This window comes from Gymnoscopelus braueri (genome assembly GCF_963280865.1).
Source record: "Gymnoscopelus braueri genome assembly, chromosome: 8".
Lineage (NCBI taxonomy): Eukaryota > Metazoa > Chordata > Actinopteri > Myctophiformes > Myctophidae > Gymnoscopelus > Gymnoscopelus braueri.
In genome coordinates this window covers 25458560-25484390 of record NC_137609.1, presented here as the reverse complement: position 1 = coordinate 25484390, position 25831 = coordinate 25458560, and the positions used below count along the sequence as shown (strand labels likewise).

Here is a 25831-nt window from a genome sequence, read left to right as displayed (position 1 = left end):
TGTGTTGAATGCCTTTGAATCATAATGAACAGTGATGTCATCAAACTAATTAACAGAGAGCCTGGCATTAAAGGTGCTGGCCCCTTTGTGCATTCATCAAAACGGCCTATCCAGGAACAGAAATGAAGCCATGTTTAGTCCTGTGTGTATACTATTTAGGGTTCAAAACTTTGATTGCTAATAAAGCCAAAGATAATTTGGCCCAGTGTGGTAAACATACATCAAAGCCTGTTAAATACATTTGCCTCCATAAGGATGGACTTCTATGTTGGCTATAGATGCCAAATATGATTTTACTCCATGACCTTTATAGACAACCTGGTGGGCTTACAATATGAAGACCCCATGTGGTGTATTCAGCTCTTAATCCCTCCCAAGACCATTTTCATTTGCCCCCTTTAACATTGTGTGTGCTCTTTATCAGGTGCATGCAAGCATCACCCACTGTTTTATAATTAGAGCATATAATAACTCTGAATACTTGAGAATCATAGGCCTTATTTAATCTCCAAAATGACGGCAACTGGATTCATGTAGCGTATTATATAAATTGTGAGCCGTATGAGACAAAGTCAATAGGTTCATTAAATTTGTTCAATGAAAACTGAAGAATGAACATAGCTACGAGCAGAGAGGCATGTAGAAATACAGAAGTGAAATCACTAATGTGCAGGCATCAAAATATGACCTCATAATTGATAATGCTATATAATGCCATAAAAGAAAACCTTAGAGAACTTTTTCCATTTATACTAATTAGCTATTAGTTTGCATCATTGTATTTGAATCTAGTGTAAGTATATATAAGAATGACATGGATATTAGACCATGAGTAGTTGGAAGCAAGATGCAAAGCTTATCGCTGTCCAGCCTGTCCTGTTCCTCTATGTCTCTATCATACATGCTAATCCTGCTAGTCTCTTCCTCTGTATGGTTAGTTTCTGAAGAGTTCCCTCAAGACCAGAATGGGGTAAGTCACACAATTAAATGTATTCACCTCTTCTTAAAAATAATCAAATAAATACCATAAATAAATAAGTGAATGTTTTGCCAATTTTGTAGATGTTTTATTAGCAACATAATGTGTTAAAAAAGAGAGAGATGTAAAAGAACAGCTGTCCATTGCTTTGACAATTAGTTGGTGCCTGATATACAGTATTACTAAAATAATAATAATTAATTAATTTATATAGCACAAAAGAAAGAGTGTTACATAAAACTGAAAATTAAATAAAATAATCAGCAAACAGAATGAAAAAAAACATTAAGGGAATCAAACACAATTAAAGTAAAGTAGGCCTAACATGGTCTCTTCGCCCGGGTTTTATTAAATGTCCAGCAGCAGCATTTTGTACAGTCTGGAGCATAGAAGAGACAGCAAATGACAGTGTATTTGATGGCTAATGGTTATTTTTTTTCATGTTAACAATAGTTTATTTCAGATAATCCTTTTGATCTGCACATTTACTCCATCCCTCGGGACCAACCACAAGCCAAAGACGGATCAGAAGAAGATTTTCAATTTGAATCCATAGATGTCCGTAGGATTCCAGAAGAGGAACCTGCATCTAACATAGGAACGGTCCACACCACTCATGTCTGGCCTTGCTTCGTAGAGGATTATTTGAGACACCAGCAAAGGATGTTCAAAGGAAGGACAAAGAAAAGCATAACATGTGAGACAGTCCATTGAATGATGAACAAGTACTACAAATTGACATTTATTTTTCAGAATGTTTTCTTTATACTGTTAGGTAAAGCCTTGCTGTCTTTCCAAGCAGGCTATAATGTGCATGTGAGAGTGTCATTCAGCTATCCAATTACAATCTGAATATTATAGCCACTTACCACTTCATCCTGGCCTGTTATTTATTGTTATGAATAGAGCTTATGACTATGACACAAGCGCCTTTCTTGCTCTGGTAAACATGCCTTGTCTCAGTAACCTGGTAACGGGGCTGCTGTTGCTTAGGAGTATTACTAGACACACCTCCACCTCTCAGACTAGAAAGTACCAGGGTTCCCAGGTATAAAACTTCCAGACCTGGTAGGGACATTGCACAACAAAGTTATGGGGGATGGCTGCCCTCGCTGATAGCTGGTTTGCAGCCTTTCAGGAGTGGCAATATCCCACATATCTTTCTTGGTCTGGTAAATGGGTTCTGTATCTGTAAGCTGGTAACTAGGCTTCTGTTGCTGATAGCTAGGATTGTTACTAGGCCTATTGGGATAACTTCCATAACCAGTAGGAATGTTGCTGAACAAGGAAGCAACAAAACCGTCAGCAGAATCTCTTGGCGGTCCAGTAGGGGCTGGAGAAGGCTTTTGGTAGTGGCTGTGAAGAACACCAGGTGACACGAAGTATGGTGTGAGGCCACTTGGTCCACGAGCTTTGTAGGCGATTACTGTGGAGAGTTAATGGTTCAGTCATGTACATTGATTACGGTTAACCATGGCTGTTGTATACCATACACAGGACTAGCCGCAAGCAATTTAGATGCCATATGCTATCTGCACCTAAATTGCAATACCCTCCATTGACAGCCCATTCATGAAACAGAAATTGATTGTATTAAATGACAATAAACTCCCCAATATTGCACCAGTAAGGACAGCTTGTGTTATCCTCTTTGTCAAGTCTTTGTTTCATAAAAATCCACCGGATTAAAGGATTAAAGGATAACCCAAGCTGTCTGTACAGGTGCAATATTGGGGACTTTATCGTCGTTTAATACAATGACAATCAGATAGGACTTTTCCGTTTCAATGGCCTGTCAATGGAGTGTATTGCAATTTAGGTGCAGAATGCAGATAGAAGTGATAGCATCCAAGTTGCTTGCGGCTAACACAGGACTACTTACCATTTGCATGCATGTTGTCCAAATGTTCTACATGTCAAATGTGACAGCAAAAAAGCACCCTGCGAGCTAAAAAATACTAAATGAAGTTAAACAATACAACTTTAAATTCAGTGTTCACTTCCCACTCCCACAAGCGAGAACTTCACCTCATACAAACCATAAGAGCCATTCTTCAGCTATATGATGTTTTGCGTAGTGTATATTTGTCTGTCATTAAATGTTTCGATGAATTGAGTACAAAGGACCTCTTTACAGACCTTTTATTGAACTGTACTTTCCTGTGCTTTTTTTTTGCCAAACTGCTACTAAAGTTTTCAATCAATCAATCAATCAATCAAATCAATCACCACTTATCTTCTTTCAGCATGGGGAAAGAAGTTGCCGAGATGTCCATCCATAGATGTCCGTAGGATTCCAGAAGAGGAACCTGCATCTAACATAGGAACGGTCCACACCACTCATGTCTGGCCTTGCTTCGTAGTGGATTATTTGAGACACCAGCAAAGGATGTTCAAAGGAAGGACAAAGAAAAGCATAAAATGTGAGACAGTCCATTGAATGATGAACAAGTACTACAAATTGACATTTATTTTTCGGAATGTTTTCTTTATACTGTTAGGTAAAGCCTTGCTGTCTTTCCAAGCAGGCTATAATAATGTGCATGTGAGAGTGTCATTCAGCTATCCAATTACAATCTGAATATTATAGCCACTTACCACTTCATCCTGGCCTGTTATTTATTGTTATGAATATATGCTTATGACTATGACACAAGCGCCTTTCTTGCTCTGGTAAACATGCCTTGTCTCAGTAACCTGGTAACGGGGCTGCTGTTGCTTAGGAGTATTACAAAACACACCTGCACCTCTCAGACTAGAAAGTACCAGGTGTATTGCAATTTAGGTGCAGAATGCAGATAGAATAGAAGTGATAGCATCCAAGTTGCTTGCGGCTAACACAGGACTACTTACCATTTGCATGCATGTTGTCCAAATGTTCTACATGTCAAATGTGACAGCAAAAGCACCCTGCGAGCTAAAAAATACTAAATGAAGTTAAACAATCCAACTTTAAATTCAGTATTCACTTCCCACTCCCAGTCTCCCACAAGCGAGAACTTCACCTCATACAAACCATTGAACTGTACTTTCCTGTGCTTTTTTTTTGCCAAACTGATAAAGTATTCAATCAATCAATCAATCAAATCAATCACCACTTCTTTCAGCATGGGGAAAGAAGTTGCAGAGATAGCATGGTTTCTGTGCTTTCAACATACAATTTACAATTTGTAAGACAAGAGTGACTTTGTACAAAGTGCAAAGTTATCTGGATATCAAATAGACAAACCTGGTATATGTAGGCTAATCCTATTATAAATAACAGTTGAGCAAAAATGTTACATCAGCTAAATTTGATTTGATTACACCTCTATTTATAACATCCATAAACTGATGAATGTTTTTGGCTGTTTTTCTTTTTAATTATTGCATTTGCATCAGTGGTGCTGGTGCTTGATATGATGTGTTTTTTTGCATCCAGTGTCGGTGCAGCAGTGCCTCAACGGTTCAGCAATAGGGCTGGCAAAGTTCGCTTGGGTGGGGGAGTGATTTGGGGGGCGTGGCCAAGATTCACCATGTTGGTTGGGTCACTACCAGTCTACAGACCCATCCAACAGGGTACACTACTATATCAACAATGTTAAAAGCCAACTGCAAAAACAAACTTTCAAATGTATAAAATGTATAATAATTTGAAAATAGCAGATTTACAAGCTCACAATGCTTGTAGATCGGCTATTTTCAAATGGCCGAAATGTATGGGCTGAAGTGGTTACTGTATGTTTTGTAATAATAATCAAAATCTACAAAGTAACCACTGTAAGTCAACGTCACATGAAGGTGTCTTTTATTTGAAAACAAGGTACATTTACAGGTTACTATGTGTATAAAAAAGTAACCTGATCAGGCTCAAAGAGGAGTAAAATGGTCTCTGCCCATCCATATTATAATGTGATCATTAACAGGTGAGGCAACTGGTGACCTGAGCCATCATCATCAGGATTCGGTTATATTTGCATTGAATGAAAGCACTGCATAATGATATAATGGCCTATGCATTTTAGCCATGTGAAAGAATGCGGTTCTATTTGCATATAATCATTTTATGTAGAAAGACTATGTATTTTATTTGAAAATATGTACAGGTTACTATGTACATAAAAAGGGAACAGATAATGTATCTACAGAGCATAACCTCATGTCTGCTTTTACCATGCAGAAGGGTACTATTAAAAATAGTTTCAGAACCACACTGGTGCACAAGTCAGATCACAGCACGCTCAGACAACTTTGTCAAGGATTGTCATGTCCTCGCCCACTCCTGGTTTATGCTAGCCTGAATATCAGCCTGTTTGGAACCAGGCTAGGTGTATGCATCAGAGTGATGGGTACCCTACCATTTAATATATGGTACTTGTTGCGTATAGTGCCTATAACTCTCTCTACATGGATCCTGAGGTGTGCTATCTTGCGTGTTTCTTCCACGTCTTTATCTGTCATCTGGGCTGTCAGACAACCAAGCCATGCATCGTCTCTTTGTTACGTCGGGAGACCTGGCTGGCTTCCATTTGGGAATGCGGTGAAAAGTTAGTCCGTTGTCCATTTTAGCCCCTTTATTCTCAACTCGTCGATGGTGAGAAGCCGTGGAACAGTTTATATACAACAATTCATTCCCATTTTGGCGAAACACTGCTGAAAGAGCACCAACTAGCAGGCTACTATTAGCGAACCTCCGAGTGAAGGGAGATGTCGACCCAACCGACCGGGGGCGGGGCTAGCCGCAGCCGCGGAGTGACACCAGCCTTGCCAGCCCTATTTATGTTAAGTCATAATGTGATTGTGAAAGGCAAAGTAAGAGAGAACAACTGATTAAAGATTGGTTGATCGGGAGTTAGGACTGAAAATACTTGTTTTTATTGAACGGTGGAGGGTAGTATTAGTAAATAAGCCTTGGGCGCCCAAACTGCCGGAAACGATTCGAACTTTCGAAGAAGGACTGGAAGTAGTGTTGCCATGTTGGCTTATTATAAGCGACTTTGGGCTTCTTTTTCTGTAAAGTTGCTTGTAAATATTGGTAGTTGCAGCATGCAGTTTTGTGGGATTTTTTTCTAAAGTGTAGTTGCTTACTTAGGCTCGCTTCCAAATGTTTTATTTATTATTTAAACCAGTGGTTCTCAAATATATTTTTTTATGCCAGGTAGCATTTGTGTTTATAGAATGTTTAAAAAAAACTATTCCACATTTTATTGCAAAAGTTTTTGAAAATAGCAGATCTACAAGCTCTCAACGCGTCACATCGCGACGTGTTGTGAGCTTGTAGATCGGCTATTTGGTTTAAAGTGCTCAATGTGGCCTTGATGTTCTTTTGGGCTTGTTTTCCTAGACCGGTTTGCTTATTTCTCTCACAAACTATGGCAACACTGCCTCCAGACTGACCGGTTTGCTTATTTCTCTCACAAACTATGGCAACACTGCCTCCAGACTGCCGGAAATAATTCGAAGAAGAACCGGAAGTCACATGGGTCGAAAGACTGGTTTGCGGCTTGCGCACGCTCAGTGCAGAACAATAAGATCATAGCCAAGAGAGCTAACACGCAAGCTAACAGGTATTTATTTTATTTACATTTATATGTTCACATTACAAGAAAGACGAATCACATGTAGGTAGACTATTAACTGCATGTATGACGGAAAAATATGTTATCAATTTGGGGATAAAGAGTACGATGGTTAAATTAACGTTGTTATCTAACAGTTAAAATGCAGGCGTAGCGGTATAATGTTGTTAATGTCCTCAAAAGTGTGTTTATCACTTAGATTTGTTTCTTCAATTTTCTTCATAAACGTTCATCTAGTGCTCCATTGAGTGTCTTATGTCAGAAGTGTTAAGCAGAGAGGGGAGAGGATACATGTTTTAGCAGTGGAGTCATTGTAAGGCCTATTAGCTGGGAGGGAATTCATAAAAAGAAAAACTTCACAAGTTTTAGATTTTTGGCATGGTGTTGGGTATAAGCATAAGGTTTTCAAAAACCATTGCAAACGAGTTGGGCTCCCCCCCTAGTGGTCGGCTTGCAATAATGGCAATATTAGATAGGTCAGTTATGGTTGAAACCCCAAATAATTGATAGAAAATATTCTTAAATTGATTTTGTTACGATTAGGCATACTAAAGATTTTGGAAAATCTGACTTCTGGAAAGGCACTATTTTCAAGATGGGGGTCCGCGATGGCCAATTTGAAATAAAGGTGCCCACTCTTCCTCAAGTTCCTCCGTGCCCACTCTTCCTGTTACCTTGCCTTCAAGTGCTTTGGCACCTTTTGTCATAATTGATGTCCTAATTATTTGTTTAATGAGGATGTAATACATTATGTCCAGTAAAACACTGCCCAAGGACATAGCCCTAGAATATAGTGATATTATATAGTATGTTGTCCTCTAATTTCATATCCATTTGAAAGTTCTGTCAGAAAACGTGTGTTTAGTAAAATATATCCACTTTTCCACTAGCTGCACACACATTCTCTGCCTGCTATGGGCCAGAAATGATAGCTGGACTGAACAAATGAAAACTTCCTTTGGGGAGCACATGAATATGGGGCACACAATTGGCAGGTGTGATTAATTACCCCACACCAATCGCAACACACCTGTCTATGTGCTCCCCTTAAGGAAGTTTTCATATGTTCAGTCCAGCAATCAATTCCTGCGGGCTGCAACAGTTACTGACCCCAACTTTGGCTGCCGTTGGTAACTGTCAGGTAACTTGCCATTATCTGACCTCATCATTGTAACCTAATCCTGTCTCTTTGTGGAGATGGGGGATAGCGATGATGAATACGATCGCAGGAGGAGAGACAAGTTCAGACGAGAGAGGAGTGACCAAGACCGCTCAAGAGAGAGAGAGGACAGGCGGCGAGACGACTGGAATGACAGGTGATAAAGAGGGGTGTTACAGACCTGAGGGTTTATTTATAGTTGGTTGCTCGCCAGTGTCGCGTACCGAAAAAGCCGGTGTACACGCTCAAAACGTGTCACGCTGTAAGGCGTTGCAAGCTTGTAGATCGGCTATTTTCAGGGTACGACATGACGCGCAACCAAATATAAATCGGGCATGAGATGACTATTTGAGGTCAGGTAATGCCTCAGCAAAATCCCACTCTGTCCCAAAAGTGAGTTTTATTGTTTCTTAGAAAAGTTCATGTGTGTACTTACTTTTGTTTTGGCTTATTTTCATTTCAAGGCGCCAATCTGGCAGGGAGTGGGACAGAGGCAGGGAGCGGCGCAGCCGCGGAGAGTACCGCGACTATGAGAGGGGTCGCAGGGAGAGATTCTCTCCGCCTAGACATGACATGAGTCCCCAGCAGAAACGCATGAGGAGAGACTGGTGAGATGTGATGACAGTGTTGTTCTTCTAGTGTGTACATCTAGCATCTGTTGTTGTTTAAACTCCAGTCTCCCCCTGAGCAGGGATGACCATGGTGGCGACCCTTACCATGGCGGATATGACATGGGATATGGTGGTGGCGGTGGTGGAGGCCCCAACTATGCCCCACCTCAGCACTGGGGTCACCCTGACCTCCACCTAATGCAGCCTCACCACGGCATCCCAATCCAGGCGAGGTAAGAGGTAATCAGGGCTCTGCAACATGCACCCTGCTTTGGGGTTGAACAACAGGTGTCATGCAACAGTATGAAGTAGTACAGTTTGTTTTTTCTCTGGTTGGGTAATTGAGCACTCATTAACATTTTCGGTGACATACGAGTACAGTTTGTGGAATTTTGTTCATTTTGTTTGGTTATTTGTGTTTTGAAACGAATAAAGAGACATTTTCTGGAAAGTATGGGGTTAAACACACAGAAATTGCTTTGGTCTGTGGCACAGTATTCCCTATATACTTCGCATACAACGAATAGCAAAAATAGCCGATCTACAAGCTCACAACCAGTCACGATGGGGCACGGTTTCTGTATGACATGTTAGACAATGAGTGCACATGAGTTGCACACAAGTTATGATTGTGTGCAACATGTTTAGCATTCAGGACTACCTCCAAACAGACCAGGCCTAATGCCCCAACCCCACCCCATGTGATCCCACACTCAAGGTTGGGAGACACTGAGTTAAACAGGTTCATATTATTTAATGGCTCACTTTGAGATGATGAGAATGAATGTAGGATACAGTATACAGATGCTCAGCATATTCTACAATATGCGTTGTGTAGGAGAGGTTGCAAGCACCCAAGTTTGGTGTACTGGAAGTGGCATGTAATGGTGTTCCAGCTTACGACCATTATTGCCAGCCAGGTAGTGCAGTAACACTTCTGATATTTAGTCATGACCCAAAAAAGGGTCCCAACCCATTGTTTGGGAACGACTGATCTAACGAGTTGTGTAACATTACACCAGGCTTGGTAACATCCATGACATGGACCTTGGCCCCCCTCCTCCAATAATGAAGACCTTTAAGGAGTTCCTGTTGTCCTTGGACGATTCTGTGGATGAAACCGAGGCCGTCAAGCGCTACAATGAATACAAGATTGACTTCCGCCGGCAGCAGATGCAGGATTTCTTTTTGTCTCACAAAGATGAGGAGTGGTACGTTTGTAATTTTTTCTGTGCTTTTAACTCAATTATTTCTCTGAATATTAGTAGGTTTAGGTGTAAAATGTAATACTTATGTATTCTATCCTTAAGTTTATTGTATTGAAATGCTAGTGTTAAGTTGGGCCAGATTCTAATGGTGGGTTTGGGGGTGTTTACTTCAAGGGACATTGTGCTCTAAATTTGAATCTGTGACTCGAGTGTTTAAAACATTTTTTTTTTAACTGAGCAAATGATAGGTGGCTCCTTCAGAACTAGGTGGTCAACAAATGTTATTCAATTCTACATAATTTAACATATTCTCATTGTGATTAAATGTGATCAAAGCAGAGTAAATGTAATGTAAACATCAATGAGAATAGTGTCCCATCTTTAACTTAGGAGAGTATCCAATCAAAACTTGGCAAACAAAAATGATGCAAAGATGGCAGCCTCCCCACACCCTAATTCTAGAACCGGGCCCATGATTACCCAAATTTCTACAGGCATTTCATTGCTGACCATTGACTTGCATTTTCATGTACATAATTTTTAAGTTAATTAGTTTACTGATTTTATTTTATTAAGGTTTATTTATTGACCATATTCACATTGCATTCATTGTGCTCTTCCTTAATACTCCAGGGTGGGGTTTCTCACCTCCCGGAGTATTAATTAAGCACAAAATCGGTGCTGTGTAAATTAGGGCTGGACGATTAATCAAAATCTGCAATCTCATTTTCAAATGACGATTCCATTGACGTCGCGCTGCGTTCACGTGCTGACTTATTTAGCCTACTGTGAACAATCCCAGGTGTAAAGTCAAGTGTAAATCACACTTAAACAATGGAAATGATGTTGCTCGTCGACAATTGCAGCTCTAAAAGTTCACAACGTGTCTCATCAAAACACATAGAGATCTGCTGTTTTCAGTGAGCAACACCATACAAGGTTGAACGTAATTTAATTGAAATATAAATCGGGTTTAAAATATTGATTCGGCTAGTGTTTTTGGACAAGAAACTTTTAAGTACAGTTGTTGGCTGTCAAAAAATGTACTGGGTGCTAAATGTATTCACAATTTCTTTTTAAATGTTCAGCAGCATATAAGTTAACCACTTTGATTAAGAATTCTAAAACAATAAAGGAGGAAAAGAGACAGTATTCCAGCACTTTTATATACTGTGCTAAGTTTAAGTCAGGCACTGTTGTCAGTTTAAAGCCTATCTAGATAGTAAGCGTCTCATTACTCACACCTACGAGTCAAATACATTTATTTTATTTACTGAAAAAATAAGAATCGCGCGAGAGAATCGTGACTCACATTTTGGCAAGAATCGTGCAGCCCTAGTGTAAATCTAATCAATTGCTTATTTCTGCTCTGTTAACTCTTTAGATTAAATGCATAAATGAATCGCCCACTGCCAGCGATCTTTGGTTTTCCTTACCTTTTCAACTAGTCACAGAATATTTATTCAGTATGATCGATCCCCTGACGTTTGCTAAACACGGAGGGTTTCACTGTGCTTCCCCGAGATACAAAATGAAGTCACTGCAACCCACCCGGTCGCTTGTTACAGGCCGTTGAATATAGCTCGTCTCGTCAAAAATGCAGGGAGAAAAAAAGATACAGCCATTTCCCCAAATACGCTAAGCAGGAAGTCAATGGTGGTGGAGATCTTTCGATCACGTGATCTCCTGGATCTGTGTGACTTGAGGATGAAAATGGTCTCTCGTGTATTAGAGAACAGCGCCATCTGGTGGAAAACCACTGAAAACAAAAAGGTCGTAAAAGTCGTCTTTGGCAGTCTGAGCCTTTGGAAAAAAAGTCGCAAAAGTCGTCCTTGGCAGTGAAAGAGTTAACCTTGCAGAGATTCAGTTGTATGATGTCTGTTAATGCTTACTACTATACTTTTTGTTATTTCACAGGAGTATCTAGGGATCACGCTAATTGCCAATGTTGTGTTTTCTTTTGACATAACCATTCCTTTTTCCCTTCATTCCTACTGCTACCTTCACGACAGGTTTTTGTTTTTTTTGTTTTTGGAAGATGAGAGAACGTGGATCTCGTCCGCAGGACTCGCTCTGACTGTAGACAGCAAGGGAATGCACTGCGCACAATGCAGTTGCTCTTAGACACACAGTACCAGGGATCTTAGATAGTCAGTGAAGTGGTCTTTCGCGCATGGAGCCTTTTTTTCGTGTTCGTTAGAGTTTTATGCTTTTTTTTCCACCCTATTTTCTTTTTATATTTGGACCAAATCGAATCCCAAAACCGAAATTGTGTGTATACAGACACACCCATGGGGTGAAGTGGAGCACATTTTCACAGAAGAGAGAGATCCCTCTCAGTATTTATTTGTTATTAAAGTGGGAGAACAAAAGGTAAATTAAGTCCACTAAATGGTAAAATTGATCTTTTAATATGTACACATTTAAATATAGATGAATGTTTACATTTTCATGATCTTTTTCCCTGTTGTGTTTTTACCTTGTTTCTGGTGAGCTGACCACAAGCTTCCTGATATGTGCAATTACTAGCTATAATCACAAAGACATGCATACACACACACACACACACTCACTCACTCACTAAAGGACCTAACACTACAGCAAGGATTAGGCAGTATGAATAATCAGTGTAATACATTTCTTTAACCTGATAGTAATAAGCATAGATATGTTGAGTTTCACTGATGTCTATGCATTCTTTGTTCTTCCCAAAAAAGGACTCGAATGTCCAGCTGAAAGTAAGAAAACTGTTTTCGGTAGAGCCTGACAGATATATCTGTAATATTATTTGATATCTGTAACGTTAATTAGGCAGCCGACGTGTCCCAATTTTTAAACACTTGCAAGCTGGTGTCTCTATTTTAGGCATGTCAAAAGTTTTCAAAAATAGTGGATCTACAGCGTGTCTGAGCTTGTCGATTGGCTTTTAAAAATATATATAATTATTCTTGAATAGGGCTTGACCACTTGGACTGACTAAAGGTGATTTTAGGTTGTGCTGCCTAGCTAGCCTGCCATGGCCAGACTAATATCACACTGCGTAGATATTAGTCTGGAACTTCGGTGTGGAAGATTCATTTCCAAGGGGCGGTTACAAACGGATTCAAACGTCACAGCAAAACATTTCCCACTTTAAATAGTGGGCTTTGATTGGTCACCCACAACTCTGGTGTGAGCAAAATGTAATTAAAATCGAGGAGCGCCAGACCAGACCAATCTGTCCAGGGCAATTTCTTTTAGCTGTGGCAGATTCGTCTGGTTTCCAGGCTACTGCCTTGCAGTTGCCATTTGCTGATCCCCTAGAGGTCTATTAGTGCTTGTCTTAATCACACAAAGTACAGCTGGGGTGAGATTATTAACACATTTAAAGATAAAGATGTTAAAAGAAGCTACAAGCTTCACAATGCAGCATTGTGAGCATGTAGATTTAGATCTGCTATTTAATTATAGGCGAATGTTTGCCTAATATGACATGCCCAGAATAGGGATGCTATCGTTAATTTGGTAAAATTATTATCATTTTTTAACAAAATATCTGTATGCAGTGGTTTAACCCATTTAGACCTGAGGCCGATTCTACAAATGTCTTCTAAATCCTACATTTTCTATATCAGTGGTTCTCAATCGTTTTCTTCTCAAGGACCCCCAAAATATTTGGCCGTGGACCCCCATCTCAAAATATTTGGTTCCAGGGACCCCCAGAAGCAAAGCTTTGAGTAAAAACAATTGGCTTTTAAAAAATATAGGTTTTAATGAGTTAAGACTACATCGGACCCCAAAATCTGGCATCGGTCAGGCTCTAGTTATTGGCTTGAGTGCTTTTTGGGAAAAACAAGATGTGATGATTATTTGTGTGTGTAGAGAGTCATTAAAGTTATTGCACCACACAGATGTAAGACACTACATGCCATTCATTCTCTAACCTGTGTGTCACGTCCACCCAATCCCCTTCCCCGCCGCTGTCCCGGAACGTAACGCCGGGCACAGGTTCAGGTCCAAATACCACCCAGATGAGGCCGGCCAACTGAAGGCAGAGGCTCACAGTGCGCTGCAGAACCGCCTGAATGTCTTTGTGTTCCTCATGGAGAATGGCTGGCTTGATAATGTCTCTCTGGACATCGAACGTACCCCAGCCATCACAAAGGTCCTGGATGCAGGTGAAGTACAATACAGGGATACTTGTTTTGTCTATATCTGCATAAATCACCTGCGTCGTAAGCCACATTTTTGTAAATACTATTTAAGTATTTAAAAAATGCTGATCTACAAGTTCACATCTGCAAATTTGTGAGCTTGTAGATTTGCCCTCATCGCCTATGACATACCCAAAATAGGAACACCAGATTTAAAGTAGTAAACGGTTTTATTTAGTTAGTGTCCAATTTTTTATTGACCTACATAAGTATCTTGGGCACTATTTTATACCCTTTAAAAACATGTTTTTTACAATCCAGTTACCAACCAAAATAGGCCACCGTACCAAACATCTAGTAGGCAGCAGATGTGCAATAAATATTGGCTAGGTGTTGATGGGTTGCTGCATATTAAGCCATGATGCCCCCCGCCTGCCCCCCAGCTGTGATAAAGATGGAGGGAGGGACAGACCATGACCTTCGTATCCTGGACATGCCATCTGAGGAGGAAGAGGAGAGGGAGAAGTTGGCCACTGTAACTGAGCCGCCCAAGAGGGAGGAGCATAAAGCCATGGATGGAGACAGCAAGCCCCCTGGGGAGAAAGACAAGGTACAGTCCGTCTTCTCTGTCCTGTTTGAGCCAACTGGTGTTGCAGTCAATATGTCTGTGCTGCATTGATGTGTGTGTGATCTGTGCCACAGGAGGTCAGCAATGCCAGCATGGACAAGGGTGCCACCAGAGCCTCTGAAGGGGAAAGCATCAAAGAGGAAATGGAGACGGTCAAAGAAGAGATTCCGGAGCCCAAGAAGGTGTTTATCATCGTTCACCCTTAATAAGGTGTCTGAACCCCCCCCCCCCCAAAAGAAAAATAAATAAACAATCATCCATTGTCATTTGTTCATCAGCCAAGGAGGAAGAGGAAGCGCAGTGGAGATAGTGAGGACGAACCCAGTGCCTCTGAAAGCGACTCTGACTCTGATTCTGACTCCATCTCCTCCGACAAGCCTGTCAAGAAGGAAGAGGTGAAGGACCAGGAGGACAAGGATGAAGAAGAGGAGGAGGAGGAGGAGGAGGAAGGCGAAGGTGAGAAAAAGCAACATCTGTAAGGGTTAATGTTGAGTTCACACTAGCGGCTACAAAAGTCCCTGTTGAAGTGTTGATTAACAATGCTCGTTGACATCAGCATGCGTCCGACGAGCGAGAAGAATATACAGGAAAATATAAAGCCTGGGGTTAAAAAGAACACGAAACTGGACGGAAATAATACGTTTCCCCTTATTGCCAGCAGGCATTGTGTGAAGAGAGAAGGCCAGTAGAAATGGTTAAACACTTGCTTATTTTGTAGATTTTGTAGCAGCTACAAACGTCAGGTGTCGCTTTGTGTCTTCATGTCGCTGGATTACATTGAAGATTAATATTAGACAGTTAGCTTTGTATCTGCCAGTGTGAACGCAGCATAAGACTGCATTTTCGTTGAGCGACACAGACATGCAATGCATACAAAATCAGCGTTTCCCCAATCTGGGAACCCATTGTCAAAGAAAAGGGAAAAACAGCGCTGCGCTGTTTTTTACCTTTGCATTCGACTCTTGGGGTAGCGCATAAATAGAACGTGGCCACAGGAAACAGTCCCTTTTGGTCTGCCCTCATTCCTCCTCCTCCTGTTTTGCGCCTATTAATCCCACTAACAATATTTCTCCACGGAACCCTAACACCATTTCCCACAGAACATGGATCTTTTTGGTTATAAGCCCACTTGTTACTATGATGGAAGAACAAGTTAAAATGTTATAACTAACTCTCCGTGACTTTGTCGGCTCCGAGGACGCTATTGTTAAATGAGTTTGGGTTTGTTTCCACTGGGAAGCGAACGCACAGATGTAAATCCCACCCACTACATTTGATTGGGTAAAACGCGGCCTGCTTCCTGATCTGAAGGCACGCCCACTTGTAGGCCATGTTCACACGTTCTGAACGGCCCTCCCGACAGATGCAGTAGTGCAGCTCTGAATCTGTTCTTGATAGATTAGCGTTTCCCAATCAATGGGTCGGATTCATCTTTATGTGCTCTGTTTTTATGTAAATATAATTTTTTTTTAAACATTTCCTCTAAAAACTTTTTTTATAATTTCCAAAGATTAAAAAAAGAGAATCCATAAATAAAAAACTTTTACGGGAGTGAAAATATCAGATCTACAAGCTTGCATCAAGCCGCATTTTGAACTGCTATTTTCACTTGAAATGGGGCTTAAAAGTTTTAATTCATAAGATATGAATGTTGTGTTGGGTCATGGGAAAGACACCAAATGTATCTTTTGTGTCTTGAGCTGAAAAGTTTGGGAACCCCTGTACTAAATCACTTCACAGAAAAAAGGAAGGTTTCAGAGTTGATGTTAACCAGAGTTTCTCTCTCCCAGCCAAAGACGACAAAGAGAGCAAAGAGGAGAAACCCAAGGAGGAAGTTGAGGAGGAGATGAAAGAGGAGAAGAAACCCAAGGATGATGCTCCTCGACCACGGCCTCTCCACAGGACCTGCTCTCTGTTCATGAGGAGTATTGCCCCCACCATTTCCAAGGCTGAAATTATTGCTGTGAGTTGACCAGTGGAAGAATGGTATTGCAAAGTGTTTATGGAATCGTTATAGATATATTTCAAGGTTCTTTAATTGTACCCGAGGTTAAATTTGTTTTACATTATGGGAGATTGAGCAATCTAAAAACAAGACATCACAACAATACAGATTCCAGAAAACACCTTGAAAACATCCTAAGAAGTCATGGCAAAGTGTTTTTACACACAGAATCAGAATCAACTTTATTGTCACAGGTTTACAGGTGTAAAGCAGTGGGTGAAATTATTTGTCTCTGTACGTGCTCCACAAGAAGGGAGAGGAGGGAGATGGAATAAGAGCAGGAGAAAAACATAGGATAGAAATGGGTCAGATAATCAAAAAGATATACGTACATAAACACAAATGGCATATGTAGTAGTAGCAGAAAAAAATAAGCAGATGCCATTTGCTTTAACCCTTTGCATTCTGTTTGTAATAAAGTCCAATATCCAACCCATTAGGTTGTGACTAAATGGGAAATGTTCCAGCAATCTCATGGCTAAGATGTGGGGCTGGATAGTGTTAAAGCTTGAAGAAAAGTCAACGAAATGATGGCTTTGTGACGTTGCCCTTTTTTGTTCTTCGTTCTCAGTTGTGCCGGCGATACCCTGGCTTCTTGCGCGTGTGCTTGTCCGACCCGCACCCGGAACGCAGGTTGGCTTTCACCTAAAACCCAGTTCTTGTTTTCAGTATTTTATGGTGAAAATAATTGTTATACTGAAGGACCAATTGGAAGGTTATTTGTGGAAGAGTAAGAATGAGAATTACATTCTCACAAATTCTAAACAAAAGCTTGTGCCTTGCAGGTTTTTCAGACGTTGCTGGGTGACATTCGATCGTAGTGTCAACATCAAGGAGGTCTGCTGGAACCTTCAGAACATTCGTGTAAGTCTCCCTGCAGTGAACGAGACACTAACTTTTGAGGTTACATATGCATACAGGTTTGACAGGATCAAATTGTGTTTCTGTAGTGCCAGTTGATTACCTAGTCTATGTGCTATGTGGATAACCTGCTATAATGTTTGTGGTTAAGGGATGAACTTGCGTTGTATTCACTTCTGTTCTGTGCCGTTTGCAGCTGCGCGACTGTGAGCTGATACCAGGTGTGAACAGGGATCTAGCCCGGAGGGTGCGTAATGTTAACGGCATCACTCAACACAAACAGGTGCTCCGCAATGACATCAAGCTGGCTGCCAAACTCATCCATGCCTTGGACGACAAAGGCGAGCTTTGGAACAACAAACTCCAGGAAGAGGCTCCGAGCACTGAGGTGCAGTACTTTTAAGTACAACACCTAGTTCTTAGTTCTCAACTTAGTTTTTCCAATTGATTTTCTTATGGATTATTGTTCAACAGTTGCCAGCTCAGAACCCCATCCTGAAGAATATCACTGATTATCTGATAGAGGAAGTGAGTGCAGAGGAGGAGGAACTCATGGGCAGTGGCAGTGGGGCAGACCCAGAGGAGGGCACCAAGGATGGAAACCCTACAGAGACCACTGTGGAGAGGGATGACAAACTTGTAACGGTCTGAATGCTGTTCTAATATGAGACAAATGCATATTGTTGCTGTCAAAACCATTACTTTTCAGGAAATGCAAAAAATCAAATCTTGTTCATATTTATTCACAAGATTTTGTTAATACTTTTAATTGTTAAATTTGTATAAAACCACAGACAGACAGACTTAATCACATTCAGTCTGACGGCCCTATTTTGGGCATGTCATAGGGTTTTAAGATAAGCTCACACCGCATCACATCACAATGTGTTGTGTGATTGTAGGTTGGCTATTCTCACTACTTTTGTGCAAGTATACTGTTGTATGATGCCCCACAACAACAATATTCTGAACATATTATAATCTAGGGTGCCATCAATGTTGCCTCAGCGAATCATCAAATGGTCACATTTAGTCTCTGAAAAAAGTTGTGCACTGTCTGTCACACCCTAGGTTTTGGACCGTCTGCTTTTGTATCTGCGCATTGTCCATTCCATTGACTACTACAACACCTGTGAATATCCCAGTGAGGATGAGATGCCCAATCGCTGTGGTATGGTCCATGTACGTGGACCCATCCCTCCAAACCGCATCACGCATGGAGAAGGTCAGTGCATTTGTGCAGATTGAGGACATATGTACACTGTCGGAACTAGGCCTTTGATACTAAAATGTTTCATTGTGTTGAAATGACACACATCCCTAAAATCTATTATATTGAACATTCCCCACTTTCAACCTTTTAATTGCTATTTGTTGTACAACGTACATATAGTGGTTAGGATGCCCATAGTTGCTTACTTTATATAACAATTGTGACTGGACCCAGAACAGTCTCTTTGCTACATTTTCTAGATTCCACACTTTGTAGTGTGTAGCATATAGAAATATATTTAAGGGGTAGATATATTTATGGGAAGAATGACGTGCACTACACATTATTGTCACTGCACTGCCTGCTATTTAGTATTTTTGTCTGAAATTTCAATAACAATGTTAAACACAAAACCAAAATTACTGTGTGCAGTGCACACATCTGTGACTGTAATTATACACTTATAAAACTAAATCTGTTAAAATTCAGGACATTATGTATTTTCTTTGAATACTAGCTTGTGTGAATGGGAGCAACTTGACCATCTTACCCCAACTTGAATCAGACCTGAGGTGAAATCTATAGAAAATCTAGCCTAGTCCAACCCTGACATGGTTGGAAGCACTCGGATCAGACGTGTAATTGAACCTTGTATGTTGTGCACACAGTAACGCAGTGGCAGAAGTTGGTGGAGGAGAAGCTAAGCCCCCTGTTCAGTTTGAAGGAGGTCCTATCGGAGGAAGAGGCTGTCAAAATGGGCCGGAAAAATCCTGAGCAAGAGGTGGAGAAGTTTGTGTCTGCCAACGCTCAGGAGCTGGGGAAGGACAAGTGGCTCTGCCCCTTGAGCGGCAAGAAATTTAAGGTGTGTGCTTGTCTAGGAATGTTCAAGTTCAGTTTACGGCTAACGAGGATGATACTTCAACATTATTCACTGGCTTTATCTTCTAGTTGCATATTTTCGGTTGCTTTTACCACAAAGGGATATTGATTGGATTTATTTATTTTTCGTTTATAAAACGCTGCAAAACGAATTGCTCTCTGTGGCATTTGTGTCGTTTTTTTTCCTGTGTGTTAATGTATACGTTTTGAAATAAATTGCCAGGGTCCAGAGTTTGTGCGCAAACACATATTGAACAAACATGGGGACAAAATAGAAGAAGTGAAAAAAGAGGTGACCTTCTTCAACAACTTCCTTATGGATGCCAAAAGGCCGTCAATCCCAGAAATGAAGATGCCTATTATGCCAATCCCAGGACAAGGTAGGGAACAGTTTTTTTTTCTTTTAAATATTTTCTAATGGAAAAAAAGGTTAAAATTTGTATGGTGCTTTAATAATGAATAGTTTTTTTGTGTCTTCTCCAGGATTGCTAGGAGTTACGCCGAACATGCCGTTTCCCCCTCAAGCACCCCAGGGAATGATGGGTTTCGGACAGCCTCGTCCACCTGGGATGGGATACGGAGGTATGGCAGTGCTGGATGTATGAGGGTGATTTTCTTTCATACCATACCCCCAGACTCAATAAGAAGAAAGTATTTATATTTCTTCTCTTCACAAGGTGGACCTCCTTACCCGCCCAACCAGTACGGAGGGGGACGAGGTAACTATGACAACAACTTCCGAGGAGGACAAGGTGGCTATCTGGGGAAGCCACGCAACAACAGGTGATAACAGTGTATGGATCATCTTAGGAGTATTATTATCTTTCTACCCTTCTAATAAAGTTTTCAACTTAACTGGGGATTCACATCGGTTTCTTTTCTTACCATCACAGAATGGCACGGGGCGATCCACGTAACATCATTGAATATCGTGACCTGGATGCGCCAGATGACGTTGACTTCTTTTAAAAGAAGAATTTCATCTTTAACTGACCTCCAGTCTGATGCCCTATTGTGTTTCTTTCAAAAGTGATTATATGATATTTTTTGCAATGATTATGAAATTAGATCAATGTTCTATTGCAATGTGTAACCCTTCAAAATAAAAATGTAAAATGTGTCACAATGACAATTCAGGTTGAATTTTTCTATCCCAATAAAAATATAATATTTATTGTTAGATTCTATTTTGGAGGGAGGGAGGGGGCAGAAATCGTGCATGTGATTTATTGCACATCATGCTTTATCACAAAGGTGGTGTGGTTACGCAAATTTTGAAACTATTTGAATGAAGTTAACTTGTCAGTGTCTCGACTAAAGCAGTTTTAAACAGTTAAAGCAATGATTGCAAAGTAAAAGTATTGTCCATGACAGTTTAAGAGGCAACGGATGTTTTAGACGAGAGATTGCAGGTTATTCTGCTCTATGGAAGTAAGAGTCAATGGCATCTTTGTCTCGAGGGACAGAAGCATGGATTTTGCTTTCAAATTAATTAAGTCGAACCATTTTCTGTGCTGGCTATTTTACAGTGCGCGGACATGAGGCTGTGTGGAATTGGCCTTAAAATGTACTGCATGGTTGACATTAGGTCTGGTACAGTTGGTATTGTATAGCTGTTGCTCTTCTACTGCAATGCTGCCCTTTTACTTGACTGAGTTTAATCCTGTTTTCTTCTAGATACATTTTCCTCTCTTATGCATTAAGAGAAGAAAACGGTTTACAGATTAATTATGGAGATTGGTTGCCCTCTAGTGGACAGAATGTTGAATAACTACAGCAAATGAAATCTTTATCACCCTGTCCCTGATTAAAACTACTATGGTAGTCCAATAAAGATGACCTATCAAACTCTGTTTTACTTGAATGGTTGGATTAAAGAGTTGTCAGAAATACACTCAAAGACAACAAAATTGCATCGCAACTCTTTTTGGAAATTAAAAAAAATGCAAGACTACAAGAAAGCTTAACAGCCAAATGGCACGTGTTTTGGGGCCCATAGAATTTTATTCCTTCTCCCAACTTCTACAGATGTCAAAATATGTTCTTAAATATACATTTGCCAGTTAGATTTTCACAGCACATTTAAATTATTAGACATACTGTACAGTAACTGGCATACCACCATCCATACACAACATTGCAAAAAATGTTTACACAGTTTTGACACCATGACATAATCTAATGACGGACAGCACATTTATATATATTTTAATTGTCGTGTAGACTAATTGTCAGGTGCTGCGAAAAGGTATGAGCCAAGAAACTTGATGAATTCTAGTGGCTCTTTTCCACTATGAAGGGTAACCCAGAACCTTCCATAACCAGAGTACTGTGATGGTTATTATTTATGTTTACATTTTGACGAGAACCACCCCTGAAGGCGAAGGTATGTTATTAAAAAGTCACTTAAAAAAAGCAAAAATCTGTAAAGCCTATCTGCAAGCTCACAACGCATTGACTTGGGATGCGTTGTGCGCTTAATTATTGTAGCCGAAAAGGCCATATTTCTAAATAGCAAGATCTTCTCTAAAGCAGATCCTAACTTATAATTTTCATTCAAGTAGTCCGACTGAAGATAGCATTGCAAATCATATCATTTGCATAGTCATGTTGGAGTGAAATGTCTAAATAATACGAAGTTCATGACTATCCGAGAGTCCACAGCTGACCTTGTGCTCATTGAATAACTTGGTCAGGGCCTCCATATAAAGACCATGGTAGTAGTCCACTTCTTCTGCTGAAGCCTTTTCACGCTTTGGCACTGAGATGGGGCTTCCCACTAAAAGGAGGAGAGTATTAGAAGAATAAATAGTTGTGTACAGCATGCAAAGTTAAGCTTTGTTGTGCAATAACAAATTACTCACCAACAGTGGTCACCGGAGTCCTGTATGGAAGCCATCCCAAACGCTCGCCAAGAAAAAGACAGGGGGCAAAGCCCACAGTCTTTTTAAACAGGTCCTGTAACCGCCGACCCACACTGCCCTCTTCGAAAATCAACTGGCGGAAGACTTCATTCTCCCCAAATGAGTAAACTGGAACCAAGTCAGCCCTGAGGAGAATCCAACACTGTGATTGTGTCAAATAGCAGAAGGCAGGCTTGCTCATTTCATTTAAGTTTATTCAAGTGTTCTTAGATGGGCTTATTTGGTGTCTCTAGTCACCCTAGATAGGCAACTTCATCGTACGACAAATAGCAAAAATAGTCCATCTGCTTTGAGTTTCTAGATCTATTTTTGGAGAAAAAATTACATTTGGAAAATCTTGGAAATTTATTTGCCCCAAATAGGGGCACCAGGGTTCATAAAGCATTCTCACCCGAACTCGAGTGCCACTCTGACAAATCCTTTTCTCTGCTTCATGACCACTGTGTTCATACCAGGGCCGGACGACAGAGACTCTGCAGCCCCTCCTATGATAATCACCACTGCGTTTCCTTTGCCACTTTTTGTCAGGAGATGTGTAAGACTAGGCCTACTCACTGGATAAAGGCCTAATCAGAGAAAAAGAACAAATAATATTTAAAAAAAAGATAAAGAACAAATGTGAGAGATTATGCAACTATCAAGGGTGTCCTTCATCCTTGTCCATCTGGGTCACTGATCAATTGTATAATCAGCTGAAGCCCATCCCATCTTAGTAGTGACATAGTGGTGATTATACTGTATCTGGCAGGTGACACACCCCAAAAAGGGCCTCATCTGTATCCGATATGAGTTTTTGCTATCATGTCTACAGCAATAGCACTGTGATTTGTGATCAGTATTAGCCTGACACTCAGCCTGAATTTTCATTTCGTTTCACTCCATTATTCAGTCTGAAAGCCCTCTCAATGCAGCGGAGTTCTGAGATGGGGGCGTGGCCAAAGTGGGACTCCACTATGAACCAACGCGATTGGTTCATACTGGATTGTCCCGATCCCGATTCGTCGGTCAGATTTTCAACCGAGGAACACCCGCCTTCGGAAGCGTCACCAGACCCTGAATGCTAGGCAAAGGATTCAGGGGGTGGAGCCAGGCTAGATCAGTATAGAACCTGAATTCGTTGTTTTGCACCACTAGTATCTCAGATTCTTTGTCACTGCTCCAAGAGGACTCGTTTTGATTTGCTCAAGCACCTTCTGCCCTATCTTACTCTTATCAGGCTGTAAACACATTCTAATGCTGGAATTATACAAGTCAACTCCACAAACAAATTACAATAGCAACCTCTGGTGGATTGCAGGGGCTACACAAGGTACAAGGAGTTGTGGATGTATAATACTGTTCTTTTATTTTAAATTTCTCAATTATTCAAATGTTTAAGGAAGATGATGCTAATTGCAATTTGACTTAAAATCTGACTTTAAATGCCAGTGTTAAGTGTCCCTTTGTTTCCATTTGTACAGCCTCAGAGTTAAATATTATATTAATTAATTAATGTATTCTTTTTTTTACAGTGTACCTGCTAACATGAGATATTCCCTGATGAGCGGTATCCTGAAGAGACCGGCCAATACTACCAGGCAGGAGCGTATACCAGGAAAGGTCTCAACGAAGCCCCCATACTCAGTGGTGAAACAGACAAAGGCTCCCACACTCATGATGCCATGTGGGTGACATCCTAAGACGTAGTTCTTATTTGGATTCAGCTCAGCTGTCTTCACCAACTGGACAGGACATTTGAGGCAACATGATATTTTATTAATATTTGCGTTAAATAATAAAACAATTAACCAGAGTTTTGTGCCGCCTGTTAATTACAGTACTTTGACTTATAGAAATTCTAAAATATTTTAAGATGTACACATTTTCAGCCTTGAGTTGTAATCACATTTTCCTATGATACTTAAAGAATATTTAAAACAGGTTTATAAGAACACAACAGCCAAATTAAAAACAGTACACCTTACTTTGACTGGAAAATAGTCTCTGTAGTGCCTCCACACTGTCCAGTTCCTCACAAATAATGTTCTTCTGCCCCCTAGTGGAGACAGAAATGAACGTGTCCATACAGTTCTTAAAGGGATAGTTCACCCCCAAAATGACTTTTTTCCTATCGATTAGTTACCCCATGGAGACTTATTTTTTAGTTTTTGTCGCATTCCTAAGCCAATAATTTGATGACCGGCAGCGGTTCCGGTAGGAGACACAAAGAGTCTCCTTTGTATCTCCTACCGGAACCGCTGCCTACCGCTGGTCATCAAATTATTTGCTTAGGAATGCGAGAAAAACAAGAAAATATCCATGAATTCAAGTCTCCATGGGGTGACTAATCGATAGAAAAAAAGTCATTTTGGGGGTGAACTATCCCTTTAATAATCATAGTAGTTACTTGAGAAATAGGAATGTATTTACCTCTTTCAGGGGTTTTCCAGTCCTTCACCAGCCATATGAAGGATAGAGTTGCAAGTGGCCACAGAGAGGTAAACATAAGATAGACACTCATGATAATGCAACCCAGTCCTAAAGGTGAGGATAGTGATTATGTGTTGTCAATGACATATAAAGGATGCCAAAAAATAAAATGACATATAAGAAGAGATGCATCAGTGTTGATGTAAAATTACTCAACAGCAAGTTACTGTAATTACTAGTGTAAAACAATTAGGAACAAGTGAAATTTTCATTATAACAGTATAGTTGCATGGCCCATGGTGTAGACTTTCTGAATCCTACAAGTCATCTTAATAGGCCTAGTTAAAATAGCTGCATGCATTATAATCATTGTATGTGTCTTTATTTGTTATAAACAAAATAGTATTTATTTTGGAATCTCACCTAGGAAAAGGAAAGACAGTACCCATTGCAAAACACTGATGGTCTCTAGAAACTCCTTCCATTGAGTTTTTGCTTGCGTCATTCCAGTGCCCTGTGTGCAATAACATCAATGTCCATACATCAATAACCTCATGAGCTGTCATCATTACAGATCATATAGCAGCCTAATCATGTGCCTGCAAAAGTTATAAATGCTGCTATACCTGATACAATAGAGGGGTATGATACTCAAGCAGTTATATTGCATAACTGATACTGTACTTTGGTTTATTACCAAAGAGCATATCAGTTTTACTTCTCCTCAAGAGGAAGACAACATTTGTGTCGCGCAGCCACAAAATGAACAAAACAAGATCTGTGTAAATGTCTGACATGTCTATATACTATCTACACTTCTTACTTGCTTAATGCTTATTAGCTAAACCTATTTTATTGGTTAATTATGAGTGCAAAACTTATGCAGATGTTCAAGATCACAAATTATTGTCTAAATATATGTCAGTGTGAGCCCTGGCAGTGAGTAGTGCAAAAAGGACTGTAATATTTAGGTAAAAGAAGTCTTACCGTAACTTAGTATCTTACCTTATTGTAGTATCCAACAGTTACCTTACTGTAGTGTCCTGTTGCTCTTCGTGGATACCGGTCTGCCAGTGAACAAAAATGACAGCTACATTCTGTGTGCACTTTGATCAGTGGGGCAACTGATAACAAATCCCCCCCCCCCCCCATAGTTTGACACAAGAATTCAATGTCAAAGATAAACACAACCAGGCTTATCAGTTTAGGATTACTGATTATTAAAAACAAAATTAAAACTGCTGCACAAAAGAAAAGTGTTTTA

The 25831-nt window shown here is 40.3% G+C and overlaps 2 protein-coding genes across 7 annotated transcripts; one reads left to right on the top strand and one right to left on the bottom strand.

The window, feature by feature from the left end:
• Positions 1–6444: 6444 nt before the first annotated feature.
• On the top strand, positions 6445–23950 carry srrt (serrate RNA effector molecule homolog (Arabidopsis)). 6 transcript variants are annotated; one of them, XR_013933661.1, is made up of 21 exons: positions 6445–6525; positions 7735–7853; positions 8161–8304; positions 8388–8540; positions 9330–9518; positions 13503–13672; positions 14092–14258; positions 14351–14458; positions 14555–14732; positions 16067–16239; positions 16853–16914; positions 17067–17145; positions 17339–17530; positions 17617–17787; positions 18214–18367; positions 19024–19217; positions 19458–19614; positions 19718–19816; positions 19912–20017; positions 20128–20263; positions 23670–23950. XR_013933661.1 is itself a non-coding variant. In XM_080436409.1 (20 exons), exons 2-19 carry the CDS (start codon positions 7735–7737, stop codon positions 20019–20021), a joined length of 2619 nt encoding a protein of 872 aa, XP_080292535.1. In that variant the 5' UTR covers positions 6445–6525; the 3' UTR covers positions 20022–20028; positions 23670–23950. The 6 variants fall into 6 exon arrangements, 5 of the variants coding, with proteins under 5 accessions (XP_080292535.1, XP_080292533.1, XP_080292532.1 ...); XM_080436409.1 differs by lacking the exon at positions 20128–20263 and having other exon boundaries at positions 19912–20028; XM_080436407.1 differs by lacking the exon at positions 23670–23950 and having other exon boundaries at positions 16073–16239; positions 20128–20360.
• Positions 21859–25072, bottom strand: mogat3b (monoacylglycerol O-acyltransferase 3b; the record flags this gene model as incomplete). The annotated part of the gene is made up of 7 exons (XM_080436412.1): positions 21859–22013; positions 22099–22283; positions 22550–22724; positions 23675–23879; positions 24123–24193; positions 24568–24675; positions 24991–25072. The coding sequence occupies 7 exons, from the start codon at positions 25070–25072 to the stop codon at positions 21859–21861; spliced, it is 981 nt and encodes a 326-aa protein (XP_080292538.1).
• Positions 25073–25831: the final 759 nt, after the last annotated feature.